We start from the raw sequence: 21,398 nt of genomic DNA, 5'->3' as shown, positions 1-21,398 counted from the left end.
TGTACGACTACCAAGTCTCATTTGAAGTGTTCCCATTGTTTGTTCCCACATCTGTACTACCTATCATGAGTACGTGTATTCGAATTGAACTATTTGATGCATGAAGGGATTGATTAACATTTGAGTCAACGTTGCTCGCTGGTTTCTCCCAGTTATATTTTAACATGTGGTTACTATCGCAATAAGTCATACTATGGTATATAAAATGAAACGAAAATAAATCAATAGTAACACATGGTGTCGCTATAGACCACAGATGGGAGAGAAGTCATTAATATCCTAAGAATCTAATTCTCTCTCTCTCAAAAAAAAACCAACTGCGTCAGTCACCAGTCTCGAGCGTATTGTGAAGAGAAACTCTCGAATGGTGGTGAGACGGAGAGGGCAGGGCTGTACAGATCTCTGACATATAACGGAATATTCGAGTTTTCGTGGGTACAAAACCATTACTTGGGTTCAGTTGTTTTGCCCCATTAACGATGGGTCGTCGAAGACAAAGAGAAAGTGTTTGGATTCAGTGCGTCGCGTTGCTTTGTTTATTTGACTGGTCTGCAGCGCAGATCTCTTACTCCGTTTCAGAGGAGGTTGACAAAGGCACGTTTGTGGGGAATCTCGCTAAGGATTTAAACCTTAATGTTCAGGAATTGGAGTCGAGGGGTCTAAGGATTGTATCAGGACATAGTAAGAGGTATTTCGAGGCAAATTTGAAGACAGGAATTATGTTCGTTGAGGAGAGGATAGATAGAGAGGAGCTTTGTCCAAATACGGTGAAGTGCTCCTTAAATATAGAAGCCATATTGAGCCATCCTACACAGCTGCACCAGGTTGAAATTGATATTTTAGACATAAATGATAATGTACCATCTTTCCTCGAAAGAATACATGTACTTAATATCACCGAGGCGGCATTTCCCGGTGAGCGATATCCACTACCGATAGCGAATGACGCAGATACGGGCAGTAACTCGGTAAACAGCTACAAGCTGAGCCCAAATGAACACTTCTCCCTGGATGTACAGAGCGGTGGAGAGCAGAGTGTGTCTGCTGAGTTAGTGCTGCAGAAAGCTTTAGACCGAGAGAAACAGCCCGTTATCCAGCTCACACTGACCGCTGTAGATGGAGGAAAACCTCCAAGATCCGGGACATTAATGATCACAGTAAATGTGGAAGACGTTAATGATAATGCACCTTCATTTAGCAAACCACTTTATAAGGTTAGCGTTCCTGAAAACGTTTCATCTGGTACAGCAATAATAACTCTCACCGCGACGGATCTTGACGAGGGCGTAAATGGCGAGATTATGTACTCACTAATAGGTCGAGGTAGTTTAAGCCACTCGGATACATTTGCTATAAATTCAGATACAGGCATAATTACTGTTAAGAAAACTATGGACCATGAGGTAACTGCCGCCTATGAAATTCGGGCTGAGGCGATGGACCGAGGGCACTCCTCACGGAAAACGTATTGCAAAGTGTTAGTAGAAGTTATTGATGTCAATGACAATGTCCCTGAAATATCAGTGACGTCCCTCATGAGCCCAGTCAAAGAGGATGATGAGATAGGGACAGTAGTTGCCTTGGTGACAGTAACTGATAAAGACGGAGGTAAGAACGGACTCACTAACTGTAATATTATTGGGTCTGTTCCATTCAAATTGAAATCGAACTACAAAAACTATTATTCGTTAGTGGTTGACGGGCCTCTTGACAGAGAAAGCGCTTCTCAGTATAATGTCACTATCACAGCTACGGATGAAGGGACCCCGCCTCTCTCCAGCACCAGCGTTATTACAGTACACGTTTCTGATGTCAATGACAACGCTCCTCTATTCTCAGAACCCGTGATTAATGTTTATGTGAAAGAGAACAGTCCGGTAGGAGACGTCATTTACACGATGTTTGCTTTTGACCCAGATTCAGATGAAAATGCAATGATGACGTATTCGTTATTAGATAAAAGTGTTTCAATATCATCATCTGTAAATATAAACTCAGATACTGGAGATATAATCAGTCTGCAGTCTTTTAACTATGAGGAGATCAAAACTTTCCAGTTCAAAGTTCAGGCCACAGACTCTGGTGTTCCTCCACTCAGCAGCAACGTGACTGTGAACGTTTTTATCCTGGATGAGAATGACAACAGTCCTGGGATTCTCGCGCCCTATTCTGAGCACGGCTCCGTTAACACTGAGAACGTTCCCTATTCTGCTGAAGCGGGCTACTTTGTGGCCAAGATCAGGGCTGTAGACGCCGACTCTGGCTACAATGCGCTGCTTTCTTATCACATCTCTGAGCCCAAGGGAACCAACCTCTTCCGAATCGGAACCAGCACCGGGGAACTAAGGACTAAGAGGAGAATGAGTGACAATGACCTGAAAACTCACCCGTTGGTCGTGTTGGTTTCTGATAACGGAGAACCCTCACTGTCAGCGACTGTGTGTATTGATGTAGTGGTGGTTGAAAGTACAGGTGAAATCCAGACTCAATTCAGAAATGTGCCGAGAAAGGAGGAGAACTTCTCTGATTTAAACCTGTATTTGTTGATCGCCATTGCCTCGGTGTCAGTGATATTTTTACTGAGCCTCATCAGTTTAATAGCTGTAAAATGCCACAGGAAAGAGGACAGTTTCAGAAGGTACAGCGCCCCAATGATCACCACACACCCTGACGGAAGCTGGTCTTACTCTAAATCTACTCAGCAGTATGACGTGTGTTTCAGCTCAGACACACTGAAGAGTGACGTAGTGGTTTTCCCCGCTCCGTATCCACCTGCAGATGCAGAACTGATCAGTATTAATGGAAATGACACGTTTAACAGGACTCAGACATTACCCCACAATGAGAAGGTAAGATCTATGGGCAATTCTTTGCTTTTGTGTCTCAAAACGTTCCGTATTGTAGCAGTTTTCAAAATGACAGACATTTGGCAAAAACGTATATGGTATCATGATTTCAGTTCGTTTATATGGTAGTAGCTGTGCTGTAATATATCGTTTGAGAACATGTGTTAAATATTGGCTTGACGTCAGACGAATTGTTGTTTGGACATTGCTGTGAAATTCCGGAATCTGTCAAAGTTGCTATAATGGTTTTCAGGGGCAGAGGCCTATTTTGATACATGATTTTCGTCGTTGAAAGTGCAAGTCATTCATTCAAGTGATTTACGAAGTTTGTTTTGAAAGATGTGTATTTTTCATCTAACAATCAATTTGTATATTTTGTGATTCCGTTTCTTTTAAGTCAATAATACTTTATTTGGTTTCTTGACTGCTCGAAAGCTTTGATCGTGTCCACTTTCAACTCCGCCACTGTGTACGACTACCAAGTCTCATTTGAAGTGTTCCCATTGTTTGTTCCCACATCTGTACTACCTATCATGAGTACGTGTATTCGAATTGAACTATTTGATGCATGAAGGGATTGATTAACATTTGAGTCAACGTTGCTCGCTGGTTTCTCCCAGTTATATTTTAACATGTGGTTACTATCGCAATAAGTCATACTATGGTATATAAAATGAAACGAAAATAAATCAATAGTAACACATGGTGTCGCTATAGACCACAGATGGGAGAGAAGTCATTAATATCCTAAGAATCTAATTCTCTCTCTCTCAAAAAAAAACCAACTGCGTCAGTCACCAGTCTCGAGCGTATTGTGAAGAGAAACTCTCGAATGGTGGTGAGACGGAGAGGGCAGGGCTGTACAGATCTCTGACATATAACGGAATATTCGAGTTTTCGTGGGTACAAAACCATTACTTGGGTTCAGTTGTTTTGCCCCATTAACGATGGGTCGTCGAAGACAAAGAGAAAGTGTTTGGATTCAGTGCGTCGCGTTGCTTTGTTTATTTGACTGGTCTGCAGCGCAGATCTCTTACTCCGTTTCAGAGGAGGTTGACAAAGGCACGTTTGTGGGGAATCTCGCTAAGGATTTAAACCTTAATGTTCAGGAATTGGAGTCGAGGGGTCTAAGGATTGTATCAGGACATAGTAAGAGGTATTTCGAGGCAAATTTGAAGACAGGAATTATGTTCGTTGAGGAGAGGATAGATAGAGAGGAGCTTTGTCCAAATACGGTGAAGTGCTCCTTAAATATAGAAGCCATATTGAGCCATCCTACACAGCTGCACCAGGTTGAAATTGATATTTTAGACATAAATGATAATGTACCATCTTTCCTCGAAAGAATACATGTACTTAATATCACCGAGGCGGCATTTCCCGGTGAGCGATATCCACTACCGATAGCGAATGACGCAGATACGGGCAGTAACTCGGTAAACAGCTACAAGCTGAGCCCAAATGAACACTTCTCCCTGGATGTACAGAGCGGTGGAGAGCAGAGTGTGTCTGCTGAGTTAGTGCTGCAGAAAGCTTTAGACCGAGAGAAACAGCCCGTTATCCAGCTCACACTGACCGCTGTAGATGGAGGAAAACCTCCAAGATCCGGGACATTAATGATCACAGTAAATGTGGAAGACGTTAATGATAATGCACCTTCATTTAGCAAACCACTTTATAAGGTTAGCGTTCCTGAAAACGTTTCATCTGGTACAGCAATAATAACTCTCACCGCGACGGATCTTGACGAGGGCGTAAATGGCGAGATTATGTACTCACTAATAGGTCGAGGTAGTTTAAGCCACTCGGATACATTTGCTATAAATTCAGATACAGGCATAATTACTGTTAAGAAAACTATGGACCATGAGGTAACTGCCGCCTATGAAATTCGGGCTGAGGCGATGGACCGAGGGCACTCCTCACGGAAAACGTATTGCAAAGTGTTAGTAGAAGTTATTGATGTCAATGACAATGTCCCTGAAATATCAGTGACGTCCCTCATGAGCCCAGTCAAAGAGGATGATGAGATAGGGACAGTAGTTGCCTTGGTGACAGTAACTGATAAAGACGGAGGTAAGAACGGACTCACTAACTGTAATATTATTGGGTCTGTTCCATTCAAATTGAAATCGAACTACAAAAACTATTATTCGTTAGTGGTTGACGGGCCTCTTGACAGAGAAAGCGCTTCTCAGTATAATGTCACTATCACAGCTACGGATGAAGGGACCCCGCCTCTCTCCAGCACCAGCGTTATTACAGTACACGTTTCTGATGTCAATGACAACGCTCCTCTATTCTCAGAACCCGTGATTAATGTTTATGTGAAAGAGAACAGTCCGGTAGGAGACGTCATTTACACGATGTTTGCTTTTGACCCAGATTCAGATGAAAATGCAATGATGACGTATTCGTTATTAGATAAAAGTGTTTCAATATCATCATCTGTAAATATAAACTCAGATACTGGAGATATAATCAGTCTGCAGTCTTTTAACTATGAGGAGATCAAAACTTTCCAGTTCAAAGTTCAGGCCACAGACTCTGGTGTTCCTCCACTCAGCAGCAACGTGACTGTGAACGTTTTTATCCTGGATGAGAATGACAACAGTCCTGGGATTCTCGCGCCCTATTCTGAACACGGCTCCGTTAACACTGAGAACGTTCCCTATTCTGCTGAAGCGGGCTACTTTGTGGCCAAGATCAGGGCTGTAGACGCCGACTCTGGCTACAATGCGCTGCTTTCTTATCACATCTCTGAGCCTAAGGGAACCAACCTCTTCCGAATCGGAACCAGCACCGGGGAACTAAGGACTAAGAGGAGAATGAGTGACAATGACCTGAAAACTCACCCGTTGGTCGTGTTGGTTTCTGATAACGGAGAACCCTCACTGTCAGCGACTGTGTCTATTGATGTAGTGGTGGTTGAAAGTACAGGTGAAATCCAGACTCAATTCAGAAATGTGCCGAGAAAGGAGGAAAACTTCTCTGATTTAAACCTGTATTTGTTGATCGCCATTGCCTCGGTGTCAGTGATATTTTTACTGAGCCTCATCAGTTTAATAGCTGTAAAATGCCACAGGACAGACGACAGTTTCAGAAGGTACAGCGCCCCAGTGATCACCACACACCCTGACGGAAGCTGGTCTTACTCTAAATCTACTCAGCAGTATGACGTGTGTTTCAGCTCAGACACACTGAAGAGTGACGTAGTGGTTTACCCCGCTCCGTATCCACCTGCAGATGCAGAACTGATCAGTATTAACGGAAATGACACGTTTAACAGGACTCAGACATTACCCAACAAAGAGGAGGTAAGATCTATTGACTCTTTTTCTGTTGATTTAGATCTGAATTTCTCCACTGATCTCCTTACAGTCAAATAATATTGTTTTATAGGTTATTCTTACCTTGAAAAAAGCCATCCATCCACTCGATAGTTGTTACCCACACTGCAAAACAAAACCAATGTATGTCCTTTTTTCTTCGTTGAGCGAGTTTTGCTGTCCGTGGTCCTGAAAGCATGCTATACTTCAGAGCTGAGGATTCGTATTAATGATCTTTAAGGTATGATTGGACTTCTGTGGCGCTGTACAATAGTGTTGCACTTCAGGAATGTGTAATCTGAATGTGAAATCTGTCACATCAGATTACACATTGTATGTAGGGTATTTTGAGGAAATAGGATTGTATACAATGTATGGGAAATATACAGTTACATCATGTTTCAGCTTAATCATACAGCTACACGATTACCATGGACGTTGTCAGCCTAAAGGTCCGTGCTGAATATTTATCAATTTCAAAGTGTATATTTCTTCTCTAAGGTAAAGTATTACCAAGTGCTGTCCATGGTGCTGCAACCGTTCTTGATCTCTGCTAATTAGGGGCAGTGTTCTTTTTTTTTGATGGTTTCTTGTCACTGGTGTAATGGAATAGATACAAAGTGATCATTTACGTTAGAGAAAAATGTTTCAGCAATCTTGACAATATCACAATGCTAAACTCTTGCGCTTTGTACATCAATGTGTGTCTTTGTTATGGCTTGTCATTGTTATCAAAACATTACTATCTGAACATATATTTCATTCTGTTAGGTTGACTTTCCTTCACCTACTTTCCCTGTGTTTTGCCATGACTAGAACGCGTGTCCTTTTAATACAATGGTATTTCGGGTAGTGAGTGTCCAACCCGACGTTGGAGTTTATCATAGTATTCTAAAAACAAGTGAAATAATAGGCCTACGGTCTTATTTTACATGAGTAATATAGACTATGTACAACATTACACATGGTGTCGCTGTAGACCACAGAAATGAATGTAGTTGTTTATATTCTATGACTCCTCCTCTCTGAATGAGAAAAAGACTAGCGTCATCAGTCCCGAGAGCTTTGTCAAAAGAAACACTCGATTGGTGGTGAGACAGATGGCTGGGCTGTTCACGGTCTCTATAACGGATTTTTTAAGTTTTCTAGCATATGCAACTATTTTCTGTTGGACTAATTCATTTTGTACAAGCAGCGATGGGTCGTCGAAGACAAAGAGAACGCCTTTGGATTCAGTGCGTCGTGTTGCTTAGTTTATTTAACTGGTCTGCAGCGCAGATCTCTTACTCCGTTTCAGAGGAGGTGGACAAAGGCACGTTTGTGGGGAATCTCGCTAAGGATTTGAACCTTAATGTTCAGGAACTGGAGCCGAGGGGTTTAAGGATTGTATCAGGACAGAGTAAGATGTATTTTGAGGCTGATTTGAAAACGGGGATTCTATTCGTTAACGAGAGATTAGACCGAGAGGTGCTTTGTCCGAATATGGTAAAGTGCTCTTTAAACATACAGGCCATATTGAGCCACCCTATGCTTCTCCACCGCATTGAGGTGAATATTATTGATATTAACGACAATGCTCCGTCTTTTCTTGAAAAAATACATAATTTGAATGTTACTGAATTAGCTTCTCCCGGTGAGAGATACCTGCTACCAATAGCGAATGACGCAGATACGGGTAGTAACTCGGTAAACAGCTACAAGCTGAGCCCGAATGAACACTTCTCCCTGGATGTACAGAGCGGTGGAGAGCAGAGTGTGTCTGCTGAGTTAGTTCTGCAGAAAGCTTTAGACCGAGAGAAACAGCCCGTTATCCAGCTCACACTGACCGCTATAGATGGAGGAAAACCTCCTAGATCCGGGACTTTACAGATCATTGTCAACGTCATAGATGTCAATGATAATTCTCCATTTTTTTCCCAGACGCTTTATAAGGTACGTGTTCATGAAAATGCACATTTTGGGACATCTATACTAACTCTCACTGCAACAGATTTAGACGAGGGCGTAAATAGTAAAATAGTGTACTCTTTCTTTAAACGGGGTAATTGGGACCCATCCATTATGTTTAGCATCAATTCAGACACGGGTGAACTAACAATAAAAGGGCATTTGGATTATGAAAAAAGTCCATCATACGAAATAAGAGTTCAAGCGACCGATCAAGGGCATTCTCGTCGAAGTGCACACGGTAAGGTATTAGTTGAAGTTATTGATGTCAATGACAATTCCCCAGACATCTCAGTAACGTCACTCATGAGTCCAGTGAAAGAGGATGCTGAGATAGGGACAGTGGTCGCCTTAGTGACAGTGTCAGATAAAGATAGTAGTAAAAATGGCATCACCAACTGTAAACTTAGTGGGTCTGTTCCTTTTAAACTGAAGTCGAACTATAAAAACGATTATTCTTTAGTGGTTGATTGGCCTCTGGACAGAGAGAGTGAATCTCAGTACAATGTCACTATCACGGCTACTGATGAAGGGGCCCCGCCTCTCTCCAGCACCAGCGTTATTACAGTACGCGTTTCTGATGTCAATGACAACGCTCCTCGTTTCTCAGAACCCGTGGCTAATGTTTATGTGAAAGAGAACAGTCCGGTAGGAGACGTCATTTATACAATTTCAGCTTTTGATCGAGATTCCGAAGAAAACTCAATGATTATGTATGCATTATTAGGTACAAGTAATTCAATATCATCATCTGTAAATATAAACTCTGATAATGGAGATATAATAAGTCTGCAGTCTTTTAACTATGAGGAGATCAAAACTTTCCAGTTTAAAGTTCAGGCCACAGACTCTGGTGTTCCTCCACTCAGCAGCAACGTGACTGTGAACGTTTTTATCCTGGATGAGAATGACAACAGTCCTGGGATTCTCGCGCCCTATTCTGAGCACGGCTCCGTTAACACTGAGAACGTTCCCTATTCTGCTGAAGCGGGCTACTTTGTGGCCAAGATCAGGGCTGTAGACGCCGACTCTGGCTACAATGCGCTGCTTTCTTATCACATCTCTGAGCCCAAGGGAACCAACCTCTTCCGAATCGGAACCAGCACCGGGGAACTAAGGACTAAGAGGAGAATGAGTGACAATGACCTGAAAACTCACCCGTTGGTCGTGTTGGTTTCTGATAACGGAGAACCCTCACTATCAGCGACTGTGTCTATTGATGTAGTGGTGGTTGAAAGTACAGGTGAAATCCAGACTCAATTCAGAAATGTGCCGAGAAAGGAGGAGAACTTCTCTGATCTAAACCTGTATTTGTTGATCGCCATTGCCTCGGTGTCAGTGATATTTTTACTGAGCCTCATCAGTTTATTAGCTGTAAAATGCCACAGGAAAGGGGACAGTTTCAGAAGGTACAGCGCCCCAGTGATCACCACACACCCTGACGGAAGTTGGTCTTACTCTAAATCTACTCAGCAGTATGACGTGTGTTACAGCTCAGACACACTGAAGAGTGACGTAGTGGTTTTCCCCGCTCCGTATCCACCTGCAGATGCAGAACTGATCAGTATTAATGGAAATGACACGTTTAACAGGACTCAGACATTACCCAACAAAGAGGAGGTAAGAGTAATTCATAAATTGGCCGATTTATCTACTGCATCATACATGTATTGCTCATTTGAACTCCTTGCAGTCAGATAATATTGTTTCTACGTTTCTCTTACTTAAAAACAGCCGTTCACTCAAGAGTTGTCACATTGGCTTTGATTTGCACTATGCTTATTGCCTCCTTGCGTGATGGAGCGAGTGTTGCTGTCCATACTTCTGACATCGCACTGATCTTCAAAGCTGTAGAAATGTGCCAAGCGTTTAATGCTCTATGAGATATGAATGGCTTTGTATGTCACTGTACAATAGTGTTGCGCTTCATGAATGTGTAAAACATCAGCAACGTATATGTGTAAAACATCAAAAACGTATATGTTTTGTGAGGACATAGGCAGTACCTTGTGGGAAATATACACATACATCATGTTACATATTGATGATATATAGTGTAATACACAATTACCGTCGACAATATCAGCCTAAATGCTGCATACTATATCTTTATCCATTTTAGCAGTGCATATTTGTTTCCAATGATCTATGTTCAGCAGGCGGTGAATTCTTACCGAGTGCTCTCCGTGGTGCTTGTCACTGGTGTATTGGAACTGATGCAACGTGGTCATTTGCTTTGGATAATTTGGTTTTTCTGTCTTGGTATTATAATGTTAACCCCTTTAGCTTTTCAGATGTCACTGTCCCTTGTGTGGCTTTGCTCCGCGTTACTCGTCCTTGATTGTTATAGTTTCTGTCATTCTAATCAGAACATGACGACGTGAATATTTATTGCATTAGATGAGGTTGTTTCTTTTGCTACATTCCCTGGGTTTTGTATTGGATTTTCGTCCATTTAAATACATTGGCCTTTCGTGTGGTAAATATCCAACGCGATGTAGTCTGCTGGACTTTATCTCACTATTCTAACAAGTCCAATAATAACCATTGTTCGTGTACATGAGTAATATAGACTATGTGTAACAGTAACACATGGTGTCACTATAGACCACAGAAATGAATGTAACCGCTGATATTCTATGACTCCTCCTCTGAATAAGAACGACAGCGTCATCATTCCGAGAGCTTTGTGAAGAGATACACTCGAATGATGGTGAGACGGAGAGGGCTGGGCTCTGTACATGATCTGTCTAACGGATTTTTCAGGTTTCATGGATATGTCACTATTTTCTATTGGATTAATTAATCGTGTACAAGCAGCGATGGGTCGTCGAAGACAAAGAGAACGCCTTTGGTTTCAGTGCGTCGTGTTGCTTAGTTTACTTAACTGGTCTGCAGCGCAGATCTCTTACTCCGTTTCAGAGGAGGTGGACAAAGGCACGTTTGTGGGGAATCTCGCTAATGATTTAAACCTTAATGTTCAAGAACTGGAGTCGAGGGGTCTAAGGATTGTATCAGGACATAATAAGAGATATTTCGAGGCAAATATGAAAACGGGGATTCTGTACGTTAACGAGAGGATAGACAGGGAGAAGCTTTGTCCGAATATGGTAAAATGCTCATTAAATGTAGAGGCCATATTGAGCCATCCTATGTTTCTCCACCGCGTTGAAGTGAATATTTTAGACATCAATGACAATGCACCATTTTTCCTCGAACAATATTATACATTTAACATTTCCGAGTCTTCATCACCTGGAGATAGATATCCTTTACCGATAGCGAACGACGCAGATACGGGCAGTAACTCGGTAAAAAGCTACAAGCTGAGCCCGAATGAACACTTCTCCCTGGATGTACAGAGCGGTGGAGAGCAGAGTGTGTCTGCTGAGTTAGTGCTGCAGAAAGCTTTAGACCGAGAGAAACAGCCCGTTATCCAGCTCACACTGACCGCTATAGATGGAGGAAAACCTCCCAGATCCGGGACTTCACAGATCATTGTTAACGTGATAGATGTCAATGATAATACACCAACATTTGGTAAACAACTATATAAGGTCCTTGTTAATGAAAATGCTTCCTTTGGGACAAAAATATTAAAGTTGGATGCATCCGATTTAGACGAGGGTTTCAATGGTGAACTTGTTTACTCATTTAGCAAACGTGGTAGTGTTAACTCTGTCGATGTGTTTTCTATCGATGCACAAAGTGGTGAAATTACTCTAAAAGGGAAATTGGATCATGAAGAAAATGCTGCATATGAAATTAGAGTTCAGGCGACGGACCAAGGCTCCTCGCCTCGCAGTGGTTATTCTAAAGTGTTAGTAGAAGTTATTGATGTCAATGACAATGCTCCTGAAATCGCAGTAACATCACTTATGAGCCCAGTAAAAGAGGATGCTGAGATAGGGACCGTGGTCGCCTTGGTAACAGTAACTGATAAAGACGGAGGTAAGAACGGACTCACTAACTGTAATATTATTGGGTCTGTTCCTTTTAAATTAAAGTCCAACTATAAAAACTATTATTCGTTAGTGGTCGACGAGCCTCTTGACAGAGAGAGCGCATCTCAGTATAATGTCACCATCACAGCTACGGATGAAGGGACCCCGCCTCTCTCCAGCACCAGCGTTATTACAGTACACATTTCTGATGTGAATGACAACGCGCCTCTATTCTCAGAACCCGTGGTGAATGTTTACGTGAAAGAGAACAGTCCGGTAGGAGACGTCATTTACACGATGTCTGCTTTTGACCCAGATTCAGATGAAAATAGAAAGATGAAGTATTCGTTATTAGATAAAAGTGTTTCAATATCATCATCTGTAAATATAAACTCGGATACTGGAGATATAATAAGTCTGCAGTCTTTTAACTATGAGGAGATCAAAACTTTCCAGTTTAAAGTTCAGGCCACAGACTCTGGTGTTCCTCCACTCAGCAGCAACGTGACTGTGAACGTTTTTATCCTGGATGAGAATGACAACAGTCCTGGGATTCTCGCGCCCTATTCTGAACACGGCTCCGTTAACACTGAGAACGTTCCCTATTCTGCTGAAGCGGGCTACTTTGTGGCCAAGATCAGGGCTGTAGACGCCGACTCTGGCTACAATGCGCTGCTTTCTTATCACATCTCTGAGCCCAAGGGAACCAACCTCTTCCGAATCGGAACCAGCACCGGGGAACTAAGGACTAAGAGGAGAATGAGTGACAATGACCTGAAAACTCACCCGTTGGTCGTGTTGGTTTCTGATAACGGAGAACCCTCACTGTCAGCGACTGTGTCTATTGATGTAGTGGTGGTTGAAAGTACAGGTGAAATCCAGACTCAATTCAGAAATGTGCCGAGAAAGGAGGAAAACTTCTCTGATCTAAACCTGTATTTGTTGATCGCCATTGCCTCAGTGTCAGTGATATTTTTACTGAGCCTCATCAGTTTAATAGCTGTAAAATGCCACAGGACAGAGGACAGTTTCAGAAGGTACAGCGCCCCAATGATCACCACACACCCTGACGGAAGCTGGTCTTACTCTAAATCTACTCAGCAGTATGACGTGTGTTTCAGCTCAGACACACTGAAGAGTGACGTAGTGGTTTTCCCCGCTCCGTATCCACCTGCAGATGCAGAACTGATCAGTATTAATGGAAATGACACGTTTAACAGGACTCAGACATTACCCAACAAAGAGGAGGTAAGGTCTACACCTAAACGGGCCTATTTTCTATAAAATTGTACAGCATCTATATTCATCTATTGAACGCCTTGCATTCAAATAATATGCATTGCTCAGTTTCTCTTACTTTGGAATCAGACATCCAAAGGGTAGTCACATTGGATGTGTTTTATCTCCACCTACTGCAGGGATCATCAACTAGATTCAGCGTCTGGATGATTTTGTTTCTTGATCGGACGATTGGGTCCGGTTCAAAATGAAGCAATAAGGCCTGAGGGGTGTGGTAGGTCAATATACCAAGGCTAAGGTTAGTTCTTATGCAAGACCCAACGCTAAGTGCCTGGATACAGCCCTTAGCCATGGTATATTGGCCATGTACCACAACCCCCCAAGGTGCCGTATTGCTTTTAGAAACTGGTTACCAATGTAATTAGAGCAGTAAAAAAAAAAATGGTCATACCCGTGGTAGTATATGGACTGATATACCACGGCCGTCAGCCAATCAGTATTCAGGGCTTGAACCAGCCATTTATGATTGCAAATAATTTGTAGATTGCATATTGACTGCAAGTAGCCCAAACAGATATAATGTTTGACTAAAACACAATACTTTCAAACCTTGCTTACATTTGTGTGCGGTCACGTCTCTCTATTATGTGTGGGAATACTTGGGAACAGATTTCTTCAATTAAAATCACTTGGAGCTCATTTCCTGTCGTTAGTCTTTTGTGTCCAACAATGAAATTTTGAAGAACAAAGAAAAGCTCAGAAAACTTGAGGGGACAACTAAAACCAACAGTTGGGGTACCCTGGCCCACTGGCTTGATAGAGCGAGTGTTGCTGTCCATGGTTCTGAAAGCGAGCTAAACTTCAAATCTGAAGATTCGCGCCTGGTGTTTAATGCGCTATAACGCACGAATGGACTTCTATGACGCTGTACAATAGTGTTGTGCTTCAGGAATGTTTTAATATGTCACATCCCAGAAAAGTTGTATGTAGACTATTTTGAGAAAATAGTCAGGAAGGTTTACAACGAATTTATAAATATACAGTTGCATCATGTTGTAGCTTGATCTTATAGGCTAAACAATTGCCATTGACATTGTAAGCTTAAAGTTCCGTGCTGTATATTTATCCATTTCAACCGTGTCTACTTGTTTCCAAAGCTGTAATCTTACTTAGTGCTGTCCATGGTGCTGCAACTGTTCTTGCTCATTGCTGATGAGAGGCATTGTTCTTTATAGATGAATACCTGTCACTGGTGTAATGCAATAGATGCAAAGTGGAATTTACGTTAGAGAAAAGTGTTTCAGCAATCTTGACAGTATCACACTATTAACCCTTTGAGCTTTGCATGTCAATGTCCATTTTGCGTCTTCACTCGTCCTTGATTGTAAGGGCTTCTTCTGTCATTGTTATCAGAACATGACAATCTGACTATTTATTTAATTAGATTAGGTTGACATTTCTTCACCTACTTTCCCTGTGTTTCGCATTGAATAGAACATTTTCCCGTTTAACACACAGGCATTTTGGGTAGTGAATATCCAACACGATGTGGTCTACTGGAGTTTGTCTCAGTATTCTAACAAGTGAAATAGTATACAGTCTTATTTTACATGAGTATGATAGACTAAGTACAACATTACACATGGTGTCGCTGTAGACCACATAAATGAATGCAGCCGCTTATATTCTGTGACTCCTCCTCTCTGAATGAGAAAAAGACTAGCGTCATCAGTCCCGAGATCTTTGTCAAAAAACACTCGATTGGTGGTGAGACGGAAATGGCTGGGCTGTTCACGGTCTCTATAAAGGATTTTTTAGGGTTCAATGATATGTGACTATTTACTATTGGATTTATTCATCTTGTACAAGCAGCGATGGGTCGTCGAAGACAAAGAGAAAGTGTTTGGATTCAGTGCGTCGCGTTGCTTTGTTTATTTGACTGGTCTGCAGCGCAGATCTCTTACTCCGTTTCAGAGGAGGTGGACAAAGGCACTTTTGTGGGGAATCTCGCTAAGGATTTAAACCTTAATGTTCAGGAACTGGAGTCGAGGGGTCTAAGGATTGTATCGGGACAGAGTAAGAGGTATTTTGAGGCAAATTTGAAAACAGGGATTCTGTATGTAAACGAGAGGATAGATAGAGAGGAGCTTTGTCCGAATACGGTGAAGTGCTCTTTAAACATACAGGCCGTACTGAGCCACCCTATGCTTCTCCACCGTATTGATGTGACTGTTTTAGACATCAATGACAATGCACCATCATTCCTCGAGAAAGTGAATATACTCAACATAGCCGAGTCTTCCTTTCCCGGTGAGCGATATCCACTACCGATTGCGAATGACGCAGATACGGGCAGTAACTCGGTAAACAGCTACAAGCTGAGCCCGAATGAACACTTCTCCCTGGATGTACAGAGCGGTGGAGAGCAGAGTGTGTCTGCTGAGTTAGTGCTGCAGAAAGCCTTAGACCGAGAGAAACAGCCCGTTATCCAGCTCACACTGACCGCTATAGATGGAGGAAAACCCCCTAGATCAGGGACGTTACTTATAATTATCAATGTCCAAGACGTTAACGATAATATTCCAGTTTTTAACAAACAGCTATACAAATTTCGTGTTACTGAGAACGTGCGATTTGGTACTATTATTGCAGCACTCAACGCCTCAGATTTAGATGAGGGAATTAACAGTGAAATAGAATATTCTCTTATTGGTCGCGGGAGTTTAAACCTCCCCGATGTTTTTACTGTTAACTCTGAAACTGGAGAAGTTACCGTGAAGGGGAGTATAGATTACGAGAATAACTCCGCCTTTGAGATTCGTATTCAAGCTAAAGACAAAGGCACTCCGCCTCGTAGCACCCACTGTAAAGTATTAGTTGAGGTAATTGATGTCAATGACAATTCTCCAGAAATCTCAGTAACGTCACTCATGAGTCCAGTGAAGGAGGATGCTGAGATAGGGACAGTGGTCGCCTTAGTGACAGTGACAGATAAAGATAGTAGTAAAAATGGCATCACCAACTGTAAACTTACTGGGTCTGTTCCTTTTAAACTGAAGTCGAACTATAAAAACGATTATTCTTTAGTGGTTGACGGGCCTCTTGACAGAGAAAGCGCTTCTCAGTATAATGTCACTATCACGGCTACGGATGAAGGGACCCCGCCTCTCTCCAGCACCAGCGTTATTACTGTACACGTTTCTGATGTAAATGACAACGCTCCTCGCTTCTCAGAACCCGTGATTAATGTTTATGTGAAAGAGAACAGTCCGGTAGGCGACTTAATTTGTACAATTTATGCATTTGATACAGATTCAGAAGAAAACTCAAAGATTGGGTATGCATTATTAGATAAAAGTAATTCAATATCATCCTCCGTAAATATAAACTCGGATACTGGAGATATAATAAGTCTGCAGTCTTTTAACTATGAGGAGATCAAAACTTTCCAGTTTAAAGTTCAGGCCACAGACTCTGGTGTTCCTCCACTCAGCAGCAACGTGACTGTGAACGTTTTTATCCTGGATGAGAATGACAACTGTCCTGGGATTCTCGCGCCCTATTCTGAGCACGGCTCCGTTAACACTGAGAACGTTCCCTATTCTGCTGAAACGGGCTACTTTGTGGCCAAGATCAGGGCTGTAGACGCCGACTCTGGCTACAATGCGCTGCTTTCTTATCACATCTCTGAGCCCAAGGGAACCAACCTCTTCCGAATCGGAACCAGCACCGGGGAACTAAGGACTAAGAGGAGAATGAGTGACAATGACCTGAAAACTCACCCGTTGGTCGTGTTGGTTTCTGATAACGGAGAACCCTCACTGTCAGCGACTGTATCTATTGATGTAGTGGTGTTTGAAAGTGCAGGTGAAATCCAGACTCAATTCAGAAATGTGCCGAGAAAGGAGGAGAACTTCTCTGATTTAAATCTGTATTTGTTGATCGCCATTGCCTCGGTGTCAGTGATATTTTTACTGAGCCTCATCAGTTTAATAGCTGTAAAATGCCACAGGAAAGAGGACAGTTTCAGAAGGTACAGCGCCCCAATGATCACCACACACCCTGACGGAAGCTGGTCTTACTCTAAATCTACTCAGCAGTATGACGTGTGTTTCAGCTCAGACACACTGAAGAGTGACGTAGTGGTTTTCCCCGCTCCGTATCCACCTGCAGATGCAGAACTGATCAGTATTAATGGAAATGACACGTTTAACAGAACACAAACATTACCCAACAATGAGAAGGTAAGATCTATACGTAACTGGGCCGATTTGGCTTTTGAATTATCAATGTATTACTCTTTTGAACTTGCAGTCAAATAATATTGTTTTCTAAGTTCATCTTACTTTAAAAACGTCCCTCTACTCGAGAATTGTCACGTTGGCTTTGTTTTTGCACTGTGCGCATGGCCTCCTTGTCTAACTGAACGAGTGTTGCTGTCCATGGTTGGTTCGAAAAGCGGGCTCAACTTCAGAGCTGAAGGATTCGCGCCAAGCGTTCAATGCTCTTTGACCCTCACACCTCAACTCTGAAAATCGAAGCATGTTCCACTGCATTTTTTCATTGTTCCCCTCTAACCAGGGACTGATTTAGACCTGGGTTCACCAGTTGTGTGCAATTTATTATCAGTTAGAACAGAAACCCAGCATGCTCCGGACCCCAGGTAAGTGTTGAATACCCCTGCTCTGTGACATATGAATGGCTTTTTTTGACGCTGTGGTAGGGTATGGTAGTAAGTATAGTCTTGTGAGAAAATAGGAAGAACCTTCTACGAAGTATAGGAAATACACATCCATCATGTTACAGATTAATAATATAGGCTACTCAATTACCCGTAACATTGTCAGTTTAAAAGGTGCATACTTTATCTTCATCTATTTCAACAGTAAATATTTGTTTCCAAAGTTCTACGTTGAGGAAGTGGGGAAATCTTACCTTGTGCTGTCCATGTTGCTGAACCCATTATTGCTCTCTGCTGGCGGTGAGGGTGGGCAGGCAGTGTTCTTTTTAGATGAATACTTGTCACTGGTGTAATGAAAAAGATTCAACGTGGACGTTACCTTTTGATAATTGTGTATTTGCCGTCTTGACTGTATCACACTGTTAACTCCTTGAGGTTTGTACAACAGTGTGTGTCTTTGTTATGGCTTTTGTCATTGTTATCAAAACATGACTATCTGAAAATCTATTTAGTTATGTTAGGTTGACATCTCTTCAGCTACTTTCCCTGTGTTTAGCATTGAATAGAGTGGTTGTTCTTTCAAATGCACAGGCATTCCCCAACACGATGTGGTCTCCTGCAGTTTCTCAGAAATTCTAACAAGTCAAATAATCAGCCTGGTTACTAGAAACACACATCGATAATATACACCCGTATTTTACGTTAGTCTTAGAGACTATGTAAAACATTAGCACATGGTGTCGCTATAGACCACAGAAATGAATGTAGTCGCCGATATTTTATGACTCCTCCTCTCTGAATGAGATAGAGACGAGTGTCACCAGTCCAGACCGCTTTGTGAAGAGAAACACTCGAATAGTGGTGAGACGGAGAGGGCTGGGCAGGAGGCTAGTACAGGATCTATCTTACAGATTTTTTAGGCTTGATGGATATTTGAATATATTCTACTTGAATAATTCGTTTCTTTATACAAGCAGCGATGGTTCGTCGAAGACAAAGAGAACGTGTTTGGATTCAGTGCGTCGCGTTGCTTTGTTTATTTGACTGGTCTGCAGCGCAGATCTCTTACTCCGTTTCAGAGGAGGTGGACAAAGGCACTTTTGTGGGGAATCTCGCTAAGGATTTAAACCTTAATGTTCAGGAACTGGAGTCGAGGGGTTTAAGGATTGTATCAGGACAGAGTAAGAGGTATTTTGAGGCGAATTTGAAAACGGGGATTCTGTACGTTAACGAGAGGATAGACCGAGAGGAGCTTTGTCCGATTACGGTAAAGTGCTCTTTAAACATACAGGCCATATTGAATGATCCTATGCAGCTCCACCGAATACAGGTGCATATTTTAGATACAAATGACAATTCACCGATCTTCCTTGAACAATATCACACGTTTAACATTTCGGAATCATCTTCACCTGGAGATAGATATCCTTTACCGATAGGTAACGACGCAGATACGGGAAGCAACTCGGTACATAGCTACAAGCTGAGCCCGAATGAACACTTCTCCCTGGATGTACAGAGCGGTGGAGAGCAGAGTGTGTCTGCTGAGTTAGTTCTGCAGAAAGCTTTAGACCGAGAGAAACAGCCCGTTATCCAGCTCACACTGACCGCTGTAGATGGAGGAAAACCTCCCAGATCCGGGACTTCACAGATCATTGTTAACGTAATAGATGTCAATGATAACACGCCAACATTTGCTAAACCACTTTACAAGGTCCGTGTTAATGAAAACGTATCTTTAGGGACAAAAATATTAAATGTGGAAGCTACAGATTTAGACCAGGGTGTGAATAGTGAACTTGTTTATTCATTTAGCAAACGTGGTAGTGTTTACTCGGCCGATGTGTTTTCTATAGATCAACAAAGTGGCGAAATTACTGTAAAATCGAAATTGGATCATGAACAAAACGCAGCATATGAGCTACGTGTGCAAGCTACGGACCAAGGTCATTCGCCTCGTAGTGGTTATTCTAAGGTGTTAGTTGAAGTTATTGATGTCAATGATAATGTTCCTGTGGTGTCCGTGACGTCACTAATGAGCCCTATCAAGGAGGATGCTGAGATAGGGACAGTGGTCGCCTTGGTGACAGTAACTGATATAGACGGAGGTAAAAACGGACTTACAAACTGTAAGATTGTTGGGTCTGTTCCTTTTAAACTAAAGTCAAACTACAAAAACGATTATTCGTTAGTGGTCGACGGGCCTCTTGACAGAGAAAGCGCTTCTCAGTACAATGTCACCATCACAGCTACGGATGAAGGGACCCCGCCTCTCTCCAGCACCAGCGTTATTACTGTACACGTTTCTGATGTAAATGACAACGCTCCTCGATTCTCAGAACCCGTGATTAATGTTTATGTGAAAGAGAACAGTCCGGTAGGAGACGTCATTTATACGATGTCTGCTTTTGACCCAGATTCAGATGAAAATGCAAAGATGACGTATTCGTTATTAGATAAAAGGGTTCCAATATCATCATCTGTAAATATAAACTCGGATACTGGAGATATAATCAGTCTGCAGTCTTTTAACTATGAGGAGATCAAAACTTTCCAGTTTAAAGTTCAGGCCACAGACTCTGGTGTTCCTCCACTCAGCAGCAACGTGACTGTGAACGTTTTTATCCTGGATGAGAATGACAACAGTCCTGGGATTCTCGCGCCCTATTCTGAGCACGGCTCCGTTAACACTGAGAACGTTCCCTATTCTGCTGAAGCGGGCTACTTTGTGGCCAAGATCAGGGCTGTAGACGCCGACTCTGGCTACAATGCGCTGCTTTCTTATCACATCTCTGAGCCCAAGGGAACCAACCTCTTCCGAATCGGAACCAGCACCGGGGAACTAAGGACTAAGAGGAGAATGAGTGACAATGACCTGAAAACTCACCCGTTGGTCGTTTTGGTTTCTGATAACGGAGAACCCTCACTGTCAGCGACTGTATCTATTGATGTAGTGGTGGTTGAAAGTACAGGTGAAATCCAGACTCAATTCAGAAATGTGCCGAGAAAGGAGGAAAACTTCTCTGATTTGAACCTGTATTTGTTGATCGCCATTGCCTCGGTGTCAGTGATATTTTTACTGAGCCTCATCAGTTTAATAGCTGTAAAATGCCACAGGACAGAGGACAGTTTCAGAAGGTACAGCGCCCCAATGATCACCACACACCCTGACGGAAGCTGGTCTTACTCTAAATCTACGCAGCAGTATGACGTGTGTTACAGCTCAGACACACTGAAGAGTGACGTAGTGGTTTTCCCCGCTCCGTATCCACCTGCAGATGCAGAACTGATCAGTATTAACGGAAATGACACTTTTAACAGGACTCAGACATTACCCAACAAAGAGGAGGTAAGATCTATAGTTTCACTTAACCCAAAAATCCATCCTTTAATTAGCCTTTTTTGTTGCTTT

General features: G+C 42.4%; 2 protein-coding genes across 12 annotated transcripts in view; both read left to right on the top strand.

Annotated features, from left to right (window-relative positions):
• The window catches only part of LOC109878377 (protocadherin alpha-C2-like), a 203,640-nt gene that overhangs the window by 108,203 nt on the left and 74,039 nt on the right, over positions 1-21,398 (top strand). The window contains exon 1 of one of the 11 annotated variants that reach the window (XM_031789993.1): positions 346-2,849. The exons of 6 other annotated variants lie outside the window; for them this stretch is intronic. In XM_031789993.1, the coding sequence (XP_031645853.1) occupies positions 480-2,849 (2,370 nt within the window). In that variant the 5' untranslated portion in view covers positions 346-479. Of the gene's footprint in view, positions 1-345; positions 2,850-3,659; positions 6,164-10,811; positions 13,315-15,076; positions 17,550-18,847; positions 21,336-21,398 lie in introns of those variants that run through there. 4 more of the 11 variants (XM_031789996.1, XM_031790000.1, XM_031789995.1 and 1 more) reach the window with 4 other exon arrangements.
• LOC116353553 (protocadherin alpha-12-like) lies at positions 8,119-10,815 on the top strand. Its single transcript, XM_031789443.1, has 2 exons — positions 8,119-9,742; positions 10,783-10,815. The coding sequence occupies exons 1-2, from the start codon at positions 8,237-8,239 to the stop codon at positions 10,813-10,815; spliced, it is 1,539 nt and encodes a 512-aa protein (XP_031645303.1). The 5' UTR covers positions 8,119-8,236.

The sequence above is a fragment of the Oncorhynchus kisutch genome, linkage group LG15, assembly GCF_002021735.2.
Source record: "Oncorhynchus kisutch isolate 150728-3 linkage group LG15, Okis_V2, whole genome shotgun sequence".
Lineage (NCBI taxonomy): Eukaryota > Metazoa > Chordata > Actinopteri > Salmoniformes > Salmonidae > Oncorhynchus > Oncorhynchus kisutch.
This window is presented reverse-complemented; position numbering and strand designations above follow the sequence as displayed.

Bases quoted from the DNA above. Each gene is read 5' to 3' on its own strand.
- LOC116353553 (XM_031789443.1), top strand. From the start codon at position 8,237: ATGTTTAGCATCAATTCAGACACGGGTGAACTAACAATAAAAGGGCAT. The intron at 9,743-10,782 runs GTAAGAGTAATT...CCTCTGAATAAG, and splicing joins CATTACCCAACAAAGAGGAG to AACGACAGCGTCATCATTCC.